The 22,935-nt window shown below is 34.9% G+C and overlaps 1 protein-coding gene across 2 annotated transcripts; it reads right to left on the reverse strand.

The window, feature by feature from the left end:
* Window positions 1-8,178: 8,178 nt before the first annotated feature.
* On the reverse strand, window positions 8,179-21,619 carry LOC149799740 (uncharacterized). 2 transcript variants are annotated; one of them, XM_089959117.1, is made up of 4 exons: window positions 21,512-21,619; window positions 13,352-14,289; window positions 12,424-12,489; window positions 8,179-9,264 (listed from the first exon to the last, which is right to left on the reverse strand). In XM_089959117.1, exons 2-3 carry the CDS (start codon window positions 14,127-14,129, stop codon window positions 12,440-12,442), a joined length of 828 nt encoding a protein of 275 aa, XP_089815243.1. In that variant the 5' UTR covers window positions 14,130-14,289; window positions 21,512-21,619; the 3' UTR covers window positions 8,179-9,264; window positions 12,424-12,439. The 2 variants fall into 2 exon arrangements, with proteins under 2 accessions (XP_089815243.1, XP_089815244.1); XM_089959118.1 differs by lacking the exon at window positions 12,424-12,489.
* Between the last annotated feature and the right edge of the window lie 1,316 nt (window positions 21,620-22,935).

Raw genomic sequence — 22,935 nt, forward strand, 5'->3', positions numbered from 1 at the left:
GTGTACATGATGATGGATCGTGTCTGAAGGAAGGAAGACGGAAAGAGAGAAAGGGGGCAGAAGTGAAATAAAGATGAAACAGTCCTAATATTAAAAGACTGGCTTGAATAGCATACATAAGGGCAGATATATTTATTTAATGGGAACAGAATGTAGTTCCAAAAGTGATATTGCCAACGTGGTGGCAAAAGGGGTATCGCACTGTGGTGATATTGCTCATCTATCATTAGTAAACATCGAAATACAAATACGAAATGAAATATATGATATATCTATATATCTTTCGATTTATAGAGAGTCTATGACGTTTAGTTGGGTAAATGCATGGCTTTTATGCATTCACTCGCTCTCACATTCTTCAACGTCATTTAACTTTTACAAGTCATTAATAATGAGAACGTCTTGATAGGGGGATATTTGGAGATGATCTACTCCTACATCATAACAGAGTAAGGCTCTTCGTGTATTACATTTCTTATAATTTAACTTGCATTTTGTGACTAGTACTGGAAACATTTGACTGACTAAAGCATAGTAATGCATAAATATCAACTATTATATTATAATTGTGTACTCTCGTTTGTATATTTAGTAGAACTCCATCATAGTTGACACTCATAAAAATTATAATTACTGACTTCTTGGTCTTTGATACCACAAGAAGAAATATGATAACTAACACATTTATGGTTGTTACTCATTTTAAGAAAGATGGTTACTAACTCCTTATGATTAATGCAAAAGTACGAATGATTAAAACGCACACAAAACTATGGAAATTACACATTTGTTGTTGATACAGTAACAAAGATGGTAATTAACTGATTGTTTAAGACAATTCGAAGGGTGGCTAGTAACGTTTTTATGGCTAAACCTCGCACCAGGAATGTTGGATAATATCTCTTGAATGGTTCATACTCGCAATACGAATGATGGTTAATGACTCCTTTATGTGTGATGTTCGCACTAGAAATGGTTGATAATAACTTCACTATGGTTCAGACATTTGGAGGGATGGTTAATAACTCCTATATGGCCGATAGTCATACTTGGAGTGGTGGATACTAACACCCTTGTGATTCATATTCACAATACGACGGATGGGTAATTACTACTTTATGTGAGATAATCATACTTGGAATAGCGGATAATAATTCCTTTACTGTTCATACAATAAGAAGGATGGTTAATAACTCCTTTATGTGTGATAATCATACTTTGAATAGTGGTTAATAAATCCTTGATGGCTCCTGCACATAGGACAAACGATGGGGAAAAAATATTTAACATGTGATACCCTACAAGTGATAGATAATAATTCTTTTATGGTTTATACTAAAAATAAAATGATGTTTGATAACTCATGTAGGGTTAACGATACATTATGGTTGATACTCGCAACAAACGATGAATGTTTGTATCAATGACATTTGGTAATACAAGGTAATAACTGTGTGTTGAGGCTGATACTATAATGCTGAAGATGTTAACTAACTCCTTAAGTACGAGCTTTAGTGTCTCTAGTTCTTAAACTTCTCACTTTAGATCTACATCGCTAAATATCAGCAAAATAATATTTTTCAAAGAAATCATTGGTAAGGAGTTGCTTATTCATAGTACCAGAGAACAATAAAATCACGACCATATGAAATGTTACCATGTTGTCATCGATAACTAAATAAAAATATATTTTCTTCATATACCCAACATTACCACGCCGACTTTTGTATTGCTTTACGATGAGCAAGTTTAAGAACTATAATGATGATAATTAACGCACCAACGATCTAAGTTATATTGGATTTCATATGAGGATTAAGAAGATAAAATCTGGATGGTCAATTTCAAATTACATTTGATGACATTATTTCACCATGCAAACATCTGACAATGTATAACCAACACCTATATTGGTCGGAAATCAGTTCTAAGCCTTCCTTGTTGGGATATTATTCTTCCAAAAAGAGGAAGTATTAGGTTTGTAGCTAATGTCCTCATAATAAATTGGTTTCAGAAGAGATTCTTCTTTGAAGATACATATTAACTGGATTATTCATGACAATTAGTCTTTTTTATTATAATGGTATCTAATACACTAATGAAAACCTCAACTGGAATACGATTCTGTCCTGAAAACCTCATTTGGAATACGATTATGTCATGAAAACCTCATTTGGAATACGATTCAGTCATGCAGATTAACCATACATCTTGTCATTTTCTTATAATAGTGTATGTCATATGCTTTGATTGATTTCCCTTCTAAAAACATTTCTTACTCGTGAACGAAATTCCGAACAGCAAGAAAAACCAAACCCCAACTATATGCCTTATCTACAGAATCTACACGTTGATCACTTTATCGTTAAAATAAACACCTATCGTTGGGAACATGATTTTTTGTAAACTCTAAGATGAATGGATGTTTCAATCGGTTTTATATCTCGTTATGACGGTGTCTTCATAACATGCCCCTTCTAATGCAATATCTCGTTATGAAGGTGTCTTCATAACATGTCCCTTTTACTGCAAGCTCATTAACAAGTGATATTATTCTAAAATATCAATTCCTAATTCCCCTAATACCAGAAGAAGAAAAAAAGTAATGAAATTCGCTCGCCAGCTTAGTGAAACGATGTAATTAGTGAAACGATGTAATTACATTGATTTTCCTGTGCATTTTTACTGCATACTCTTAGATAATATGCTATCAAAACAAACTTCTGTGACCATCGAAACGTATATATCTGTAAACTCCTCAATGATTGGAGATAAGTAATCAGAAAGTAATTTTGCACTGCATAGCTGACTCTTCTATAATTGCACCCGTTTAGATTCGCACCAACCCACATACCCACATTCCTTAAGAATAATTCAACACCGTAAGGAACTGTTCTTAACAAAATCGGAATTATTTCATATATACGGCACTGATGGTTGCATCGTAAATACTACTATAATTCTGAATAAAACATTTTCCCGCAACAGCACAGTGGTTTTTTTTAATCAACAAAGCGATGATAAAATCGGCAGTCGCTTATTGCACATTTTAGGCCAAAACTTAACTTCGAACTCGACTTTCTATAACCCAACAGTCCCCTTGAATATGCAACATGAAATCGAGCATGATGTACAACAATACAAATAATGAGGGAGAAACATGGATATAAGTATGGCCGTCTCTTCAATAAATGTTTACCCCTTGGACAGTCTATCATAATGTCCAGCGGCACCATAGGTTTGCATTAAAATGTCGTGGCTGTCATACTGAGCTACACCAACATATTCGAACATTCCAGGAAATTTGCTCATAATTTATGAAAATATCTGCAGTATTCCATGTCTCTTACTTCATCGTGTGAATTGTCAAGCCTGCTCTAACAGACAACATTCCAAGACAACCAGCTTTATAAAATGGTCACATTGTTCAAGTCTTAAAATTGTACATTGCATACGAAATAGTAATTACAAAACAGCCGCCTCTATAATACATTTAGGTATGGCGAGTTATAAATATTATACAGGTTCTATTTTATTATGTACATTTACATGTCAACATGGAGAATGAAAATCAGCCTCTCATACGCACACCATTCAATGATTTCCCAATGTTATACCTGACCGTTGCGAAATCAAAGGTAAAACATCTTTAGCACATACAAGTTCAAAGAGATGAATTCACTATTTTTTGCTTCGAAGTATAATTAAAAACTGATATCGTTCGAACTGGTTGGGCCTACATGGCACACCGACATTTAAATATTTTGAGAGCGCGTAAGAGATCTAATATGCTACAACAAAACTATATGGTTTTAAATTAAGTAACATAAAAAGTGGAAAAAAAGAAACGGTTTGTAAAATTGAACATATAGATATATAATTGAAAGAGAAAGATTAGAGAGGTAGGTCTTGATCATCATAACAAACTTTGTTATAATGAAGTACTTCTTAAATGATTATAGCGTCCGCTTCGGATGAGAGAGGCTAGGGGTTCGAACCGAGACCAAGTCATAAGAGTTGAGAACTTGGCACTAGCAATTGCGAGGCCCTCAACATTAATTGGTTATTGTTAGGACTGGTCGGCCTGGTGTCATGATAATGTGACTCGATGTGACATGATCTACATGTCTGCGGTATGATGTCCCACTCTTTGATATCAACCGCTCCGGTGGCAATGTGGTTAGAACGTCCGCCTCGGATGCGGGAGGTCGTGGGTTCGATCCCCGGCCGAGTCATACCAGACACAGAAAAAAAAATGGTACTAACAGCTGCCTCGCTTGGCGTTCAGCATTGAGATGTTAGTGTTAGGACTAGTCAGCCTGGTGTCAGGATAATGTGACTGGGTGGGACATCATGCTACATGTCTGCGGCATGATGCCCCAGTGCTAGACATCACTACAAACTGCCACATTGCAGACATCGTTGCGATATGACTGTAAAATTGTTAAAGCTACGTTAAAAATCAAAATTACATCACATCACCCCTTAGACATCACGATAAACTGCAACACTGCATACGTTTAAGCGATATCCGTTAAAGCTAGGTTACAAATCCAAATCACACACACTCACGCTCTTACCGAATATGTTTATAAGTCGCAGCAGAAGAATCAAAATTACGTTGACTCTGTTAGCCTTAAGGCTAACAAACTTGTTTGAGGCAGACTGCGGAGTGCTCACCCACCTCTCTCTCTCTCTCTCTCTCTCTGAGGGTACGTTAATATTGATTGTCTTAATTATCACAATCGCGATTTACACTCCTGAAACAGCAATATTGGGACATCACTAGTTTTGGCGAACATATTTTTCGGCATATGAACGACATCAATTTACAAATACAAAGACAAGTTTGTCTTGTTTTAATGATATACGCTGTTTCCTTAAATCGATGTTTTAGTGTGATTCTACTGAAGTAAAAGTATCGGTACCCTTCAAGCAGGCATGAGGTTTAAGACCTAATTGTAGAATACTGAATGATTCTTAAATATTGCTGTAAAGGTACTATCGAGGGTATTTTCAAACAAAAATAATTTTAAGTAGCTCATCACGCATAATCGATCATAATGACTTGAACTTACTTCAAAATCTATGTGCGTATACAATAAATACAGTCATTCACCGTCCTTGTAAGGGAGGCAACAAGCAACAGCTCTTCAAATCACCAAAGACCCGACTATATGCTGTTCTGTGTAGGCCTGCTGTCCTAAGTAGAGATCCAATATTGTCATACGATATTGATACGTTTCCCAAAGACGTTCAATCGTATGCACTAGACGCAACTCTAGGTCATGTCTTGCTTCAATGAAATGTAACGGTATGGCAATAGAAAGGTACGAGACCGGCAATTTAGTCAGAGGTGGGAGGTACAATATTTTTCTACCAATCAGAGCAATGCATTTTTTATTCAATTTCTTTGGTAATTATCCACAACATCCACCACCAAAACTTCGACATCACCCCACATTCCAATCCCCACCCCACCCCCACAGTCCACTGACTAGACCTTTCAGACACGTTCCAAGAAATCGGATGCTGTGTTGTGTTCTTACCAACACCGAAAAAGAAAGGATTTAAGCTTTTTCTAAGGTTATTCATTTTAGAACGTATCCGTATACATATGGCTTTCAAACTATATATTACCAACCAGTCCATTTAGGGTCCGTGATATACAAGTGTTCTCAAGAGCTTCTATTTACAATCACTGCCATTTCACTTCTGACCGCGTTGGTTCGAGACTCGGCCTCAGTCAAGGTGGTATTTTAGATATATTGGCAGGCATGTATGTAACTTCATATGCTGAAAAATGTAGCTAAACACACAAGTCTAAGAACATACCCATCCATTTAATAAATAAATGCATACGTGCTTCGGGCACCAGTGGAAGGGAATTAACTCTGTACAGTTGCTGCCTAACTTTGACATGAAGTAAATTTTGCAAATAAATCTAATTTAACATGAACCAATCATAAAGAAACATTTCAAATTCTCCAGTCGTTGCAACTTAAATTGAATCACATAAATATGAGTTCATTAAATGCAAATGAGACGTTGTACAGTACCTATAGTGTTTATATAGTTATTTATTGTTTGTTTGTGTTCGTTCGTTCGTTCGTTTGTATGTTTGCTGGTTAATTAATTTATTTATTTATAATTTTATCTAAATCGATGACGATATGCCTATTTGATAACGTTTTTGACCAAGTGTATAAGATTACGCGCGCAAAAAAAAGAAGCAGACAAAGAATATTATTGGGGATTCTACAAAGAGATATCATCACTGATTGGGCATACACTATTAAGATAAAACCTACGGTGATTTTGATCCTGAATCTTATGTACCCTGCTTTTTCAACAATCGATACAAAATCTTGTACGCCTGAATAGGCATTTAGGGATTGGAGATCAAGACCGATCAAGATATACTTAAGTTATATAAATATCCGTTTATTTATCTGAAAGTTATTAAGGAAAAGTTTCAAAAATGATTTGAATGATGTTTGTGCTTTTTTTCGTTTTTGTTTTATTTATTTGCTTGTTTTGCAATTTATAATAATAATAATAATAATAATAATAATAATAATAATAATGATAATAATAATAATAATAATATAAATAATAATAATAATTTTAATTTTGCACTAAATGATAGTAAGTGGATTTATATTGAATTAATAAAGAAATTATCCGTACTGTAAATATATACATATATAAATGTGTACGTCCTTGCTTAAATACGTATATTCATTTCATCATGTTATCTTTCTATCTTACATTATTATTCTGTATTTCTGTTATCTTACACACACACACACACACACACACACACACACACATATATATATATATATATATATATATATATATATATATATATATATATATATAAAGTATTTTGCTGTATCAATGATACACCACGAGTTGTATAAATTTTTCAAGCCTCGTTTCCTTTTTAATGATTTTTTTTATACAATTAGTGGTATATCAATGATACAGCGCACATACTATACATATATTTTGTTTATATCACTTTGAATGGATTTACGATATGCTCCTGGTAACTGTGTATTGACCGAATGAATGAACTCCTCACATACCTGCTAGTGTGCCCACTACAAAATATAGTTCTACTATTTTTCTTGTTGATCACAATCATATATGCAAAGTGATAACTTGATTGTTTTCTATTTTTATTCATATGTATTAAATCAATATAAGAAACACTCATGATTTAAACGTGAAATAGGTGTTTCATGAAGAAAGTAGTGCACTAGAAACACGGTAAGCTTTTTGTACACTCAACCTGAACTGTCAGGCATGCACGTATTGGCGTATGGAAATTAGCGTAGAATAGAAACAAAGCGAAATGACGAACCAACAAGAGTTCATCTAAGTCATTATTCTGCTTTCATGAACATTTCTAAAGACTATACAACTCTCTCTCTCTCTCTCTCTCTCTCTCTCTCTCTCTCTCTCTCTTAGTGGCATCACTAGGGTTGGTTTCACCCAGTGAGGTAACTCATAGTGTCACCCCGGTGGACCTCCTTCCAGCACTAAAATTCAAAAATGTTATAGACAGTCATTTTGGTGTCACCTCCTCCGATGGTGTCACCCGGTTAGGGCCCCACCCACCCCAACCCAGTGATGTCACCTCTCTCTCTCTCTCTCTCTCTCGTCGTTATTTTCATGAATTTTAGTCCGTATCTAGTTACGGTAGACCATGGAGAGAGAGAGAGAGAGAGAGAGAGAGAGAGAGAGAGAGAGAGAGAGAGAGAGAGAGAGAAGGGGTGGGGTCGACCATTAGGATATTTTTATATTTAATAATTAATAATCGAATTTTAGAACATTATAATAGATTTACGAATCGACAAGAAAAAAGCACTAAATACGCTACAGTACGTGTGCCTCGTAAGCTCGTGACTTACACATTTTTTATCAGGCCTAGTGTTGTCTGGCAATTGCAACTATGTCTCATTCATATTATGAGCACTGTAGACAGATTCCAAGGAAAGCGTCAACATACCGTTACGGCAACCATATTAGTTTAGGTTACTTCGTACATGTTCAGTTTTAATGTTTTCGTCCAGCGCCATATGTTTTTCTCTCTCACTAAAGATTTTTGCTTTTTTTTTTTCGTCACTTACGCACGAGGGGAGAGGTGAATGGAAAAAAGGATTCTGATGAAATTGTGTACCTTTTTAATTTCTTTTAGAAACCAGGGACTATTAATACTTTTTATCGTTATTTCATAAGTCATTTGTGATTAATGAATGAGTAGAAATTTATTATTGTTCTCTAGGCCTGCAGTTGAAAGAATGTTTAGATATGTGTATTATTGCGCCATGGGCGGATCACAGTTTGATATACCAATATTATTTGTATATCAATTTGCTTTATACCAACACTTTAAATGCCATGTTATTTTTAAGGCATATATCCTGTTGAGTTTTATTAATAATCACTTCAGCATTTATTTAGTTTTATATAGCATTTGGTACCGTTTCATTTGTACTTTGGATGATTTTGTAGAAATACTAAACCTATGAATGTAACTTCAAACCAAGTATCATGTTACAAATTTATGTTCGAAGGTTATAGAATTTATGGTGCATATAATTTATACCTATCAGAATCGTGCAAGAAATGCCATCATTTCGCATGCAAATTATGAAACAAGACCAATACTTTAATATAGATCATACGCAAGCAGTTTAAGCTATCCTAAGGCAACTAAATCACGAGAGGAAATGCAGAAAGAGAGAAAAAATGTAGAGAAATGAAAACTGACTACTTCAGGTAGTTGATTTAAAGCTCTAAAAATATAGTCCGATCGGTTCTTAGCTTCTCTTTCGATATCACTGAAAAAATGTTAAATATGGAGCTTGTACAAATAAACTTTCATATATTTTTAATTCATCATCATAACCATTGAATATTTTTTAATACGATATGCGCGAGAATTTCTACCTGTGAAACAAATGTAAATATTGTCTTAGATTAAATATCTATCTCGTTTGTATACATATCATAATTAAATTGATAAAATATGCATAATACTTTGTAATCAAATGACGTCGCTCTACGTGCTCATCCATCACAGCTGGGAGAGGATATGACATAAGGTCCTGTCAGATATTTACCTAACTGCAATATGATATTATAAAACATATTATTATCAAAGAAATTCCATTCAATAATTGTACGGGTCTTCTTTATCGTCCAGGTTTTCAGGTCAAAGTATCACACAACACCCACTCTTTCCAGGATCTGAAAGAAGATTACAGTCTAAGCAAGATAACGTGTGCTCAATTTTCTTTTCAAATTCAGTCTATATTAAACAGAAAGAGGAAAAATCTCAGAAGTTACTATTGATAATAGCATAATCAAATAATTAGGCGCCCACGTTCATGTAATGGCCCTGCATGGATACGTGCTTAAATTAAAATGTTATTGACAATTCATTAATTTCGTTCAAGTCACTTCCATCATTGTGTAGTATTTTTGATGCAGAATGATCGTTTCGCAAAAGTCAGGTTTGAATCAAGTCTCTAGCCTCCCTGATATAACATTTTAGTATATAGACTAATAAGCAAACATTAATTAGTGCAATGTATTATATTTCTTGCATTTAAATGATCACACATTATTTTTGACAATAAGTGTGTGTGTGTGTGTGTGTGTGTGTGTGTAAGGGGCTGTTTCGTTCCCGTTTTTTTTTTTGTTGTTTCTTCTCACTTTTACTTCTTACGATTCTACACCACTGTTCAAGAAAGGTAACTTCTGAAAAGCTTTGTGCAGTAGTATTCCGGTTCCCTCCCTTGATATTCGTATGCCAAATATTGCAAAGAAAGTACCATTGTTCCTGCTTAATTAAAGAAAAACCAATGGGCCCTCCTTTTTCTGCTACGTACATAATTTATGGTATTACTCTTTATTTACAGAAACAAAAATCATTATATTAAACGTATCCAAAAATTATAAAACATGAAAACAATTCCAAAACTCTTGAATCTTACATGGGTGAAAATTATGAGGGGTTTTTAACCTCCATGAGTGAACATTCTTACATTTTTAATGTTTCATTATATCTACTGCGATAAGGTACAAACTGAATTTTCCTTAATTTGTTTTTCAGAATAAGGTGAACCTGCCGAGATATGCTGTACACAAGTCATTGAATAAATTTAGGTTTTCAAGCATTGGTCGCAAAAGAACCGACACTATCTGCGTCGTTAAAACAGAATGACCGACCGTGCATAAGAACCAATCACTGTTATTTTCTTTCATTGGTAAACCTGTGAAAGCAACGCACAACTATACCACATTTCAGGCATAAAAGACGGTAAATAGGAATCGCCAGATGTCTTACGTGAAAGTGAGGAATACACACTGAGGACTGTGGAAATGAAATCAGACTATTGAGTTGCATGGTTTCCTGTCTCATAAAACTACACAAATGCTTTATATTTTCATGAGTGGTTCATTTGCAATAAATTAAATGGACTATAATAAACCTACAATATATTCGTCTGCGCACTTATGTAACAAGTAAGAGAATCATACAATACTTGTACGTATTAAATGCTTGAAAATTAATGAGCCTGTCGTATTTTTATGAAGTAAACAATGTAATTGGATATTTGTATTAATACAACTTCGCAAGAAGAACTGTAATACAACTTCGCAAGAAGAACTTTAAAAACCACCATGTATACGTTTAATCATACGGTCTATTGTACCAAAAATGTAGAGGTTATTTTTACAAAGTTAACAAAAGCAAAGGTGGCAAAAATGACCCTTTATTTTTGCGCATTCTACTGTGGGGTTGGGGAGGAGAAAGAGCGGGTTTTATCTTCTAATTCCCGTTGTTCCCGCAGTCGAGCTTCGTAGAATAGACCGTAATTGCCTGCACAAAACTCATTAAGGATATTCACTGTCATTATATATTCTAAACTTTGCATGCAAATTTACCAAATATGTCCATTAATGCATTTACATTCAAGTCAATGTTAGATGTCCGGTGCATTTGAATGTTATGGATAAAATTTATAAACCTATTAACTTATGCATTTCACCCTTGTATTACAGACACCTGCCGACAATAGTAGTGTTTCACTGTATAGTGTGAAATCGGGTACTAACTGCTACTTAATTTTTACATGATTCTAAACACATGCAACATTTTAAGGAGATCGGGTTTCATGTCTAAAAATATGCCAAAATATATATAATTTCAATCAAGCCTTCAAACTACAGACACAAGGCTGTGCTACGATATAAACTGAAGAAGTTAAATTAATAGATAAAAATTCTTTAGAAACGACTTTTCTACAATTCCACAACAGTTAAGATGACAATCAATATAAAAATTAAAAAAACATATCGTTAAACAACGCCCGCCAACCAATAAATTCAATCCCTTCACCGAATTAACAGTGCAAGAAAACAAGACTAAGGCCCAATTGAACCGAATAAATCTTACCTGGGGAGTTGACTGCTATTTCTCACAGTTGTTGAAACTTCAGGGAAGGGGTGGGGCAGGAAAACTTGGAGTATGTACTTACCACTTTGACTATTAAAGTCGGTGACATTTATCTTCTTTCCTACAGGTGCGCGGCATTACCTTTATAGCGGCTTACCGCCGCACTGTGTGCTACTTATCACCGTGCTGTTTTCACTGAACCGGTTCTTCGGTAGTTTCCGTCAGCAAGAGATGTACGGAAACTCCCAAGCTATTTTTTTAAAGATTTTGATGATATTAATAGCATGTTTGCATTTTTCAGGGCAAATAATTTTGAACTTTAAGTACTTTTTTTACATAGTAGTAGCATCTGTCACAAAATAATATCGGATTCAGTATCACCTCATTAATTCGAGTAGGTGTCGCTCATAATCGAACTCATCCGGAATATTAATCATATTAGCTCAAATGACAAATATGATCATCTGAACAGAAAACAGGCTTTTCAGTGCACTCAAGGTCAATTAACCAGATTCAATCGGACTGCATTAGAAGGGGTGGATGTCACTCGCAATCGACCTCACCCGAGGTCATGAATACACAAGCTTTCATGCCTAAACTGGCTGTAACCTGATTATAAATGAAGCCTCAAAGTTGTTTACAATTGTTGACGCACCATCGAACAATCGGAAGACGCATGATGGATAGAAGTCCATACATTCACCTTTGAACCTGTGAGCTATAAAATGGTATTCCATCGACTTACAGATTCTACTATACCATCTGAATTACGAGCACAAAAACAAGACACTTATTTATAACCATGGCATCCAAACAGAACGAAAGTCCATTGAGAAATAGGTCCGACCATTACACACCATTATACACACTACGGATACAAGACAAAAACTAACAATTTAAAAACAAAACATAAAATATGCAATAGAACAGGAAAAGGCTTTTACCGGATTTACGCACAGTTTAAAGCTGTGTTTTGTCTTCAACTCCTTTACAAAGATCTTCCTCGGACTCTGATAGAAAAATAGAAATCTACAGAGGTCTTCCGAATCACTTGCTACGTTTTCATGATACACCTACTATGTCAGATGTAAGCAAAGAAGGCAACCATAGATTTCAAAACGATAAATGACGTACTTTTTTATTCATTATTATTTTCACCGTTGTGTTATAAAGCACCAAAGTAGACAAATCAATTAAAACTGTTAAGAATTTATTATTAATATAGCAGTTCTCGTTTTGTATATGTGATGTGTATTCGAACCCGTTTGCAATTCGAGAAGCATATACTGATGGCAGTACATGGGAAAATATTGCCAAAAGTTGCAAAATATTGTGATGACCTAAATTAAATTCGTCATCTGTTGCACAATCATGTTCGTATTTATTTCACGAAGGAGTAAACATGTTTTCTTCCGTACATATTATTCACGTACATTGCTTTTCATCATATATTTACAGAATCAAAAATAGTTTTCATACATTAGATTACAAAAAATTGAGAAAACCAAATCCACATTGGAACCCTTGAGTAAACAGCCACGAGAAACAGATATATACATTTTGATTGTCATCTATATTTTTCCCATGAAAAAATCTGCAACCTCTTTGTTCGGTCTGACAATGAAGACATTTTATAGAATAAACTTATCGCAAGTGCCAAAATGGTTATAAAAACATAAGATTTCAAGCTATGATCGTATTCATTGACCTTTCCAACTAACGTTTATATTTCCTAGCCAAAATATAGTTAGAGAAGGGTTTTACTTCGAAGAATGCGTGCCTCTTTACCGCGTTCAATTGGATTGAGAAATAGGACCTTTCCTGAAATAAGTCAATAAACAAAAAGCTAAATATGTATGACAAAGTAAATACCTTTCCTTTTCTTCTGTGATTTTGCTTCCTTTGCTTCTTTTTCTTTCTTTTCCGTCCAGTCTCGCCAATACTTCACCTGTTCCTCCATCTTCTTTTCAATGTGAATATCATTCAATACAGCTACACTTCGGCCCATATTTCTTGTGCTAAAATGTTTATCTATCTCTACGGTATCGAATCGTCTTTCTAATACTGGCATCAGAGTGATAGCACCGCATTTTTCAAGGTTCTTCAAGATATAGAGTCTACGGTTGCCATTGACTACCCAGTATAAATTATTGTTCTTCATTACTTCAATCGGAGGAACGCCACCGTATTTTATCTGCACACGTCCAAACAATATATCCTTGAATGTAGCGAACAATGGAGTTCCGTCCTGAAAATGGGCGAATATTATGTCATTTGTGTACCTAATCTGTGATGGCCTCATTTGTTTTACTTCTCCATTATATAGTTTCTCATGAACAGATGCATGAGGATTTTCTTTATTCGATTCCATCGTTTTATTATTTTTCCTTTGTGATTGTTTTCTGGATTTATTTGTCATCCCCGATGAAACTTCTACTCTATCTATGTCATATTTTCTCGGAGAAACTCTTGAAGTCCTGCGATCCAGATTGCTAATGTTCGAACGCTTGTGTACAACACGGCTTCCAGTTGAACGCTGGATCCGGGCACGTTGTCTAGAATTGATATTCTTGAGCACGTACTTCCGCTCTTGGGTCGACCTCGAGATGGGGTTAGAGTACCTGTTATCCGAGCCAGGATTGCGTGACATTTTGAATGAAGTTTTCTTTTATTAGTTATTTCCTTCTCGGTTGTGTGAGGTGTAGCAAAACATTGTTCTTGTTTGCCACGTGTTGCCTTTGTAGTTTTTTTTCCTTTTTATTGACGGGAATGTCACAAAGCAGGAAACGTAATTAATATCTAATTGTCTTCTGCAATGAGAAAATTAAATTTGTTCAAAATAAATAATTTGAAACATATTTTAATTCTATGAATTGCTCTATCTCTTCCTTGGTATAAGAAGATGAATACATGATCAATGTAGGATTAAGTATATCTGTATTTTGTGTTTGACTTTTGAACCATGACTGTAGATTCTTTTTTATATAGAACCATAAATAGGATTTTACTAGATTTAAAATCAGCCTTAATAATGAACCTGTTTACAAGTTTCTGGCTGGATAGTTGAATATTGCGACGAAGGTAAGGTTAAGTTTATTTCGATATAATTCAGATATTGTGAAATAATACGTCACTAGGATGTTTTAAGACATATAGTTGTAAAACAGTCTTTGAGTTGTATATAAAGAGAGATTTAAAGGGTTATTTGTATTCATACTTATAATATTGATCTTTTTCAAATATCAGTTTGCAGATGTATTTAATATTTTGTTCGATTTAATTTTAGAAGGATCATTTTTTTTAAATTATTTACTGAATTACATAGTGTGCATATGACTATCTGGACTAAAGCACGCGTTTTGGATTTTTATGAAGTCATTCAAAGACTTTGTCGTTGGGATACATTCAAGAATATTGGCACTTCAACATGTTCAAGGATATTGGTTCTTCATCACATTTAGGACCTGGAATTCATTCTGAACACGTCATTCTTTTGAATTTGTGGTGTTCAGGATTATTTTAGATTTGATTCATAATACTGTACGTTCTTCTTATATTTTCATTTCATAACTAAGAGAATTAACCAATGTGTTAAGTTTTATAAAATGTTTTAGTTTTGCTTATTTCTGTTACTTATTTTAAGACTATACAGTCGTAACAGTGGGAATTCCTGAACATCGTGACAACTAATGATTTACAATTTCAACACCTTCGACCCTACGACATCACAAATAGCATTTCAAGTACAAGCGCCTAACACCACAAATGAGATATTTTGTTACATGCGATTTCAACCTGACCATGCTCTAATTAGATAGGAGTAATATAATCTATTTTGTTGTTTGGACCGAGACAACACAATCCCGGTCACGGGGTTATATTGTGTGTCTTCCCACGAGGCCGTGCCGAGTGGGGAGATAAATAATGTTGCCCCACGACTGGGATTTCATTGTTTTGGTACAAACACCGCCCTTAATTATATTTCTCACCCAATTGTTTCCAACTAAATTAAAATAACCCAGCACCCTTGCAATTTAGTTGTCAGATTCAAAACTCAGTATTAATCAATTACTTTTATTGCTTAGTGTGTAGTGACATCAGGAAATGTCTAATCATAACTGATTTGGAAATGTATATTTTCTGTCCTGGAAATTTTGTAAGTGTGTTGCTATCACTAGTGCAATGATATGCCTCATCGAAATCGTTTTGTAGAATAGCATGCGGACTGATGAATGAACCACTCTGGTTGGTAAGTACAGGAGTTTGCAATTGCATTTTTATATTTGATTCAACTTAGGAATTTGAGGGTGTTCGACTAAAAAGAAACCAGTTTGATATAACACATTTCTGTTTTTTCTGGTTTTGCCGGTTTTGCAGTAGCACTTGCGAGAGTTTGGATTTATGTGGCGAGAGATGTGTAATGCCTGTGTGCCTGGAGCTCTATCTGTGTGTGTGTGTGTGTGTGTGTGTGTGTGTCAAAATGTGTATAGCGTTACCAAAATTGGAGATACCTGAACTTGCTTTATGATTGAATTTGTTTCTTATGTATATGTTGTTGTTGAAGTTGGATTTTATAAACTTTCCGTCCGGCACAGCAGAAGACATCAAAGGTTTCTTTTTCAAAATTAGCTCCTAGCGCGTGGACACCATGACTGGGAAGAGAGGTCAGAGATAACCAGGATGAGATAGGATAAGTAAGATTAGGAAAACAGGTAGATTTTCTCTGTTGCATGGGTGAGAAATATAAATCGCATTATATGGTCAATACTCAATATGTTATCATTGTAGTGTCTTGAGTGTATTATCAGACACCAGGCAGGTATATACATTTTATCATTTTAATCCACAGTATTTATTTCCAGTTACAGTTTTACGTTTGATCCCAAGAGAAGTGACCTTTTGGTTCTCGTTCAATATCATATAAAAGCACTTCAGGTAAAATTATGTGGAATAAATTGAATAATTTTTATATATAAGACACGTTAAATACAGATTATTATTTCATGACATCCTACGCAAAAAGGTAGAGAAAGTGAATAATGTATGCTTAGTGGGGTGGGCAACATCAAAAGTGTATTGCCGACCAATAAAGAAGCCATACGATATTAGCCAGCAAAATAAATTCTGATTTATGATATTGACCGGAGAAGAAGAAAAACGCCTCGGTATAACTCGTTGAAGGGAATAGGAGTTATCATGCATAGACATTTGATGCTTTAGATAGTATGTGTATGTGTTTGTGTGTGTATCTGGGTGGAGAGAGAGAGAGAGAGAGAGAGAGAGAGAGAGAGAGTTGTAAAATGTATTGTCGTCCATAATATGATAAACTGGTTGTAATAATCGTGAAATATTAATTACGCAGTGATCCAATCAGTATTCTGCTTAGAGCGACACTCTCTTTCTGGCAAGCTGTTGCCCAAAAAGCAATAAAGTGGAAGTGAGATCGCTTATTCGAGCCTGGAGAATACACACTGAACCTTCTTCAAACGTTAATGTTTGCACCACCGTATGGCTCGTTCAGCTACGAGAAATTCACGTTTCGATTTCAGGTAATGTATAACTCGATTACATATATCAAAGTATCATGCATTTTATTTACTTTTGGGGGCTGCCTCGAGATAGCGTAATCGAATGTCGAAATCGGAAAACATTTCTAATGTATTTTCCTAGTGGCTTGCCCAGACGCTATGCAATGAAGCAAACGCCTAACCCTTTCAGCGTAAAGTAGATTCGTCCATCCTTTCAAATCATGTAACAACGAAAGCGGGGAAATATATAAAGGGATGAAAACTAGCTTCAGCTCGCTCATCGTTAGTATAACTCATTCCTTTCTCCTACTACGATATGTTTTTAGGTTCAAGATATTTTTCATTTATTTCAGATCAGCAGTATCACTAATATCGAACGAATTACATACACATTAATGAATTTTGTACTTAACAAATACGTATTTCCGATTTTCGGGATTTAACAGAGATGGCGCGGCTGTAATGATTTCGACAGACGACGGGTACGCACTCTGTTGCGAATGACCAGGACCGATATATCACTGATCGACTTAAATTTAATGTTTATCATCTGGGTCGATGCAATATAAATGTCTTTCCTTTCAGTCGAATGCGAAAATCGGAAATGGCTTATTTACCCCATAGTACCCGACAGGCACTCTCTCAATTCGTTTGGTTCGTTATTATCGCTAGAGACAGCTTAGGTTTTATGTTTGAAACTAGGCTGTACCTTGCACGAAATGACCTTGCTCTTCATTACAGTCACGTGGTCTTTGAATAATTATAACTATTTTTCAGGCATGTTTCGTTTGGTCCTAGCACCATTCAGCTTTAGTTTATACCACCAAAACACTGCTAAGCGTGATATTTTGTGTCAGCCTGGTGAAAAGGGGGTTTGTTTTGAAACGCCCTCTGTTGCGAATGACCAGGACCGATATATCATATAAAAAGGATTTTATTGGTTGAGAGTGAAAACGGTAACTCAAGCTTAGCGTTTTTATGATATCCAGGTGTGTATGCATCAGATTGACCAGTAGAGATAAATATTTCTTCCTCAAATTGAGAATGTCGGATAATTTCTTTTTTTATAACTTGGTTGGTATCAATGAATTTAATTCACAGGCATTAAGCAGTCATTAAGTATTAAAATGCAAACATAAAATCTTGAATTTTCTTTAAAGGAAGGTTGTATTATCTCAGATGAACAAAAATAGGATTTCCTTAACTTTGAGGAATTTCTCCCAACTTTTTTTCCTCATGACTACAAGGCTCAATAACGTTAAACTTTAAAAACTTAAATGTGATAATGTAGCCTTTCTACTGTCTCTCCCTCTAGCAAAACTATTGATATTATTTGAAGCAATATAAAAAATATAGTGTAAAATCTCAGTTTGAGGAATCAATCGTACAATTTTAATGAAACCGGTTAGAACATAAAACGCGGAGCTTGAGTTTAAAAATGAGTTTCCAGTATCAGCCAATCCCAAAGAGCTTCAAAAGTAAAATTGGTCCGAAAATAAATCGCACACTCTAGCGTTTTATAATGTACAATCTAGGACTACATAATAAAACTTAATTTTGTTTTAAAAGAGTGGAACAAGTATGTAAGTGTAAGAAATACGCAAACATAGCTAGTAGGACGTGAAAACTCATGAAGGTTGGAAACATTTACCTGTATATAGAAATCACAATTATAATGTTCGATAAGTTAATAAACCTTGTTAATTTTTTCATTCCTCTGTAAAACGTGCTTTTATGACATGCTTATTCCATATTAATTTCTCATTGGGTACTTTTTTATATTTAAAGCGATCTCTCGAACAAACAAAGGAAAATGTTCCGCCTACTCATTTGCAAATACAATCCCTCAAAACCAAAGACTTTTTTATCTTGGTAATATCGCAAGAGGCATAAGGACATTGTGATAATTTGATGAAATTTAGATGACAATGTCAAAGTTATTGTGTTAAATGTGTATAGACCAATTAATTCTGCTTGTCCTACTAAGTAAATAATTATCTTAAACTAGATAAAACGATTTACTCCTAGCCGGCGATCGGACTGGTTGGCGGTCCACTGGAATCTCTTTCATGTTATAGACGATTGGTAGATGACACTCATGCCCGGTGGTCATTTAAATGGATTTGTTTTGCGTATTAAATACAGTGACCTATATGTGCGTACAAAAATATAGTTCGGGTGATAGGTACGAGTGAGGTGAGTGGGGAGGAGGTGGGAGAAAAGTTCGGGAAATTAGAGTACTTTATAAATATTGTAAATATTATGATTTCGTTACCTGATAGGAAGCACACGTTTATTTTAGAGCGTTTGCAGTACATTGAGATTTGAAAAAACAACACAAGCATAATTCATTTTGGGAGTACTCGATTCGATAAAGACAACTAATAAAGCCAACAGTGAGGTGTTTCCTACATGATTCTCGAATCTTAAACAGTCAATGTGACGCAGAAAAAGTCCAAGTCAAACGAAAGCGTCTAAAATTTTCCTCAATGTCATCTTCTTCCGAGAACCGCTTCCTTATATAAATATGAACCACTCCATTAACGTTTTAAATGGCTTGATTTATGTTTCAAGATTGTGCATGTTGCGATAACAAACGCCTATTTCAAGCTTGTTACGTGATATTAATTTCAATCACGAATATTTGATAGTGCACTAGCTACGGATAACCGTGAAATAATTTGGTGGGTGGAAAGCGCATGAAATTATAAAGCCATGACATGATCACGCGCTCATGTAATCCCTTCAGCGCTTTGTATTTTCTATAAACTAATTCAGTTATGCATCTCATTTCAAAGATAATTCTCCTTTATATTTAATTTTAGACAATTTTGAATATAGATCTGTACTGACAACTCTCTCTCTCTCTCTCTCTCTCTCTCTCTCTCTCTGAATATTATACTTTAGGGTGAAAATTTAATTCAGCGTTGTCGTTAACGATGGATGCAGAATATTGATTCATGAAGTACATCACCGTGGATAACGACATTACGACAACAACCGATTTGACTTTTAGCATCGAGCCAAAATGTATACATGTGCCCATGAACGGCATTTGGGAGTGGCAAGTGGGGCGACCGCCCCAGGTCCCGCTCTTGAGGGGGCCCCGCGCTTCAGGCCTAAGGTCGTCCTTATGAGTTTGTCAAGCTATATTCTCCGGTAAAATGGAAACGCTGATACAGGCCGCACGTAATGCACGCAAAGTTGCGAAGTCAGCTTAGTGTGATTTGGATTTTTTAACGTAGCTTTAACAATTTTCAGTCATATTGCTACGACGTTTGTAGTGTGGCAGTTTATAGTGATGTCTAGCACTGGGACATCATGCCGCAGACATGTAGCATGATGTCCCACCCAGTCACATTATCCTGAGACCAGGCCGAGCAGTCCTAACACTAACCTCTTAACGCTGAGCGCCAAGCGAGGTAGCTGTTAGTACCATTTGTGTAAGTCCTTGGTATGACACGGCCGGGGATCGAACCCATGACCTCCCGCATCCGAGACGTACGCTCTAACCACTAAGCCACCGGATCGGTCGAGGTCAACTTGGTCAACTTCGTAACGCAATTAACAGGTGGCAGCACAGATGCAGACAGATGCAGCCATTTCCTCAAAGCCACTAATTAGTTTATTAGGCCAAAGGCATTTTCGTCGTGTTATTTTTTCTATTTAAAAAACCGTTGTCCACAAACAGGAATTTTTTTATGAACAATGAAAAAACTAAATTCGTGCGCCAAATCGCGAAAGTTGATCTAGTCTAGACATAATCAGCGTTTGCAGTAACATACCAATCGATATACCGATACTCTGGCCCCGCGCTGTAATGGTCGGCCCTAGGCCCCGCGTACTCCGTCTCTGCATGCGCCTAATATTGTGATACAAAATCTATATCAAATATTTTGTACGCTTGATCAGTCAGTTAAAGGTTATTGTTCGACCAAGGACATAGACGGACAGTTAAACAAACATTTGTTTCGTCATGCTGAATGCGTATCAACTAATGACTATCCTTATATATATATATATATATATATATATATATATATATATATATATATATATATATATATATATATATATATATATATATATGCGTACATATATACATACAAGCATATAGGTACTAGAAGTTTACTATCATGGAATTCTTCAATTTTGAAAGCCTATATTTTGAATCTTAATTCATTTCGTCTTAATTTAGTTAATCTACTAGGTGGTTTATCCAGTTTGAGTTACAGGATGAGTGAATGCTTAGAAACGCAATCCATTCTCAGAATCAATAACATCGTAATTTAAACACACAATTTTCTTAAAATGAGCGTTCTTTGGAAGGATTTGAATTCTTGCAACATATATCTAGCTACCTTTGCATGAACTCGCTCCAACAGAGAAAAGAAGAACGGAGTCGTTTTACACAAAACTACGAAGGACAAACTTAATACGTAAAGATTTAGCAAACATTTAAAAACAGTTAAAAGAACAAAAACGCAATTGTGAAGAAACTTACCAGGATGTTTCGAAGCTGAGCTCACAGAAAAGTCAGCACAACTGTTTCCACCCGGCCATTACTCACTCTGTGCTTTAAGTATATGTACATTGGATATTTAGTTATACAAATAGTTGGCACTGATTTGATACTCAGACTGTAACCTATTTATGATGTCATTTGAATAATTACTCTTGTATCGTATGTGACTTCAACAAGCACTAAAGGTAAGAGTAAGTACCGCTATTCAAGTCTAAACCCACCAGCAGTAATAATTTCAGAACAGAGACTTGAGACGGGTACAGCCACAGTCAGTTACACCAAATAAAAACATCGACACGTACGTATTCCTAATGGGGAAGTTAGTAGTAGTGATAGTATTAGTAGTAGCAGTAGTAGTAGTATTAATAGTATTAGTAGTAGTAGTGGCGGTAGTAATGCATCGGGATAGACATAAAAATCATTAAACTGTTGAAGCCTTATCACTCTTAAATAAGTATATGTATGTATGTATTTATGTATGTGTATATATATATATATATATATATATATATATATATATATATATATATATATATATATATATATACGTTTCCCTTTGATGTGTATATATTACCTTACTAATAGCTTCAAATGCTTGTAATCCAAGGCAAGAAAATAAACAATATAGAAAATGTAAAGATTTGTAGCACTCCATGGTTTATTTCACTTTACCAATTGATTCGCTATTTCACATGACAATTTTTGACGGAGATACGTTCCTTACTTATCGATCGAACAGGGATCCCATTCATCACTAAGGCGAACCTATCACTCTCAGTTTACCTACAAATGGCAGTCATTGTGCCTTTCAATACAGTAAAGATAACATTCACAGTTTCAAGTCTTAAGGAGATTTACCTATTTACATTTACTCCTTACTTCCCCAAATACATTTCATCGGATTTTGTTTAATATTTGCCTCTCAATTTCGCACGAGCTATTGATCAAAGTCTCTTCCGTTGCTTATGGCGTCATGTTATTTCCAGAACCTTTATCGATGTTGGATCAAATTTTAAAAATAAAAAGAGGTTTAAAAATCCTAATATTGCTTTAAACTTTGGTTAATGCAGTGTTTCACGCAAGCATACGAAGAGACAATATGTTAATTAAAATATACCAATAACTATATGAATGTATGGTCTTAAACGATGTAACAGAATCAAAGCGAAACCGACAGGTTTTGAACAATTTAACACACAATTTATTTCCCAAGAGTACAAATTGAAAATTTAAAAGAAACTTTTAGTATTGTTAATTAGACAAGAAAATCATTAAAGTTCTATATTTAGTCCAAATGTATAGAATATTCCGAATACATTTCTAACCTGAATTTGTTGATGTACTGTTAGTCTTGAATGGGTTAATGTACCACTCTTGATATATCACAAAAGTATGATCCTCAA

The sequence above is a fragment of the Sinohyriopsis cumingii genome, chromosome 5 (assembly GCF_028554795.1).
Source record: "Sinohyriopsis cumingii isolate HCF-2022 chromosome 5, ASM2855479v2, whole genome shotgun sequence".
NCBI classification, from domain to species: Eukaryota; Metazoa; Mollusca; class Bivalvia; order Unionida; family Unionidae; genus Sinohyriopsis; species Sinohyriopsis cumingii.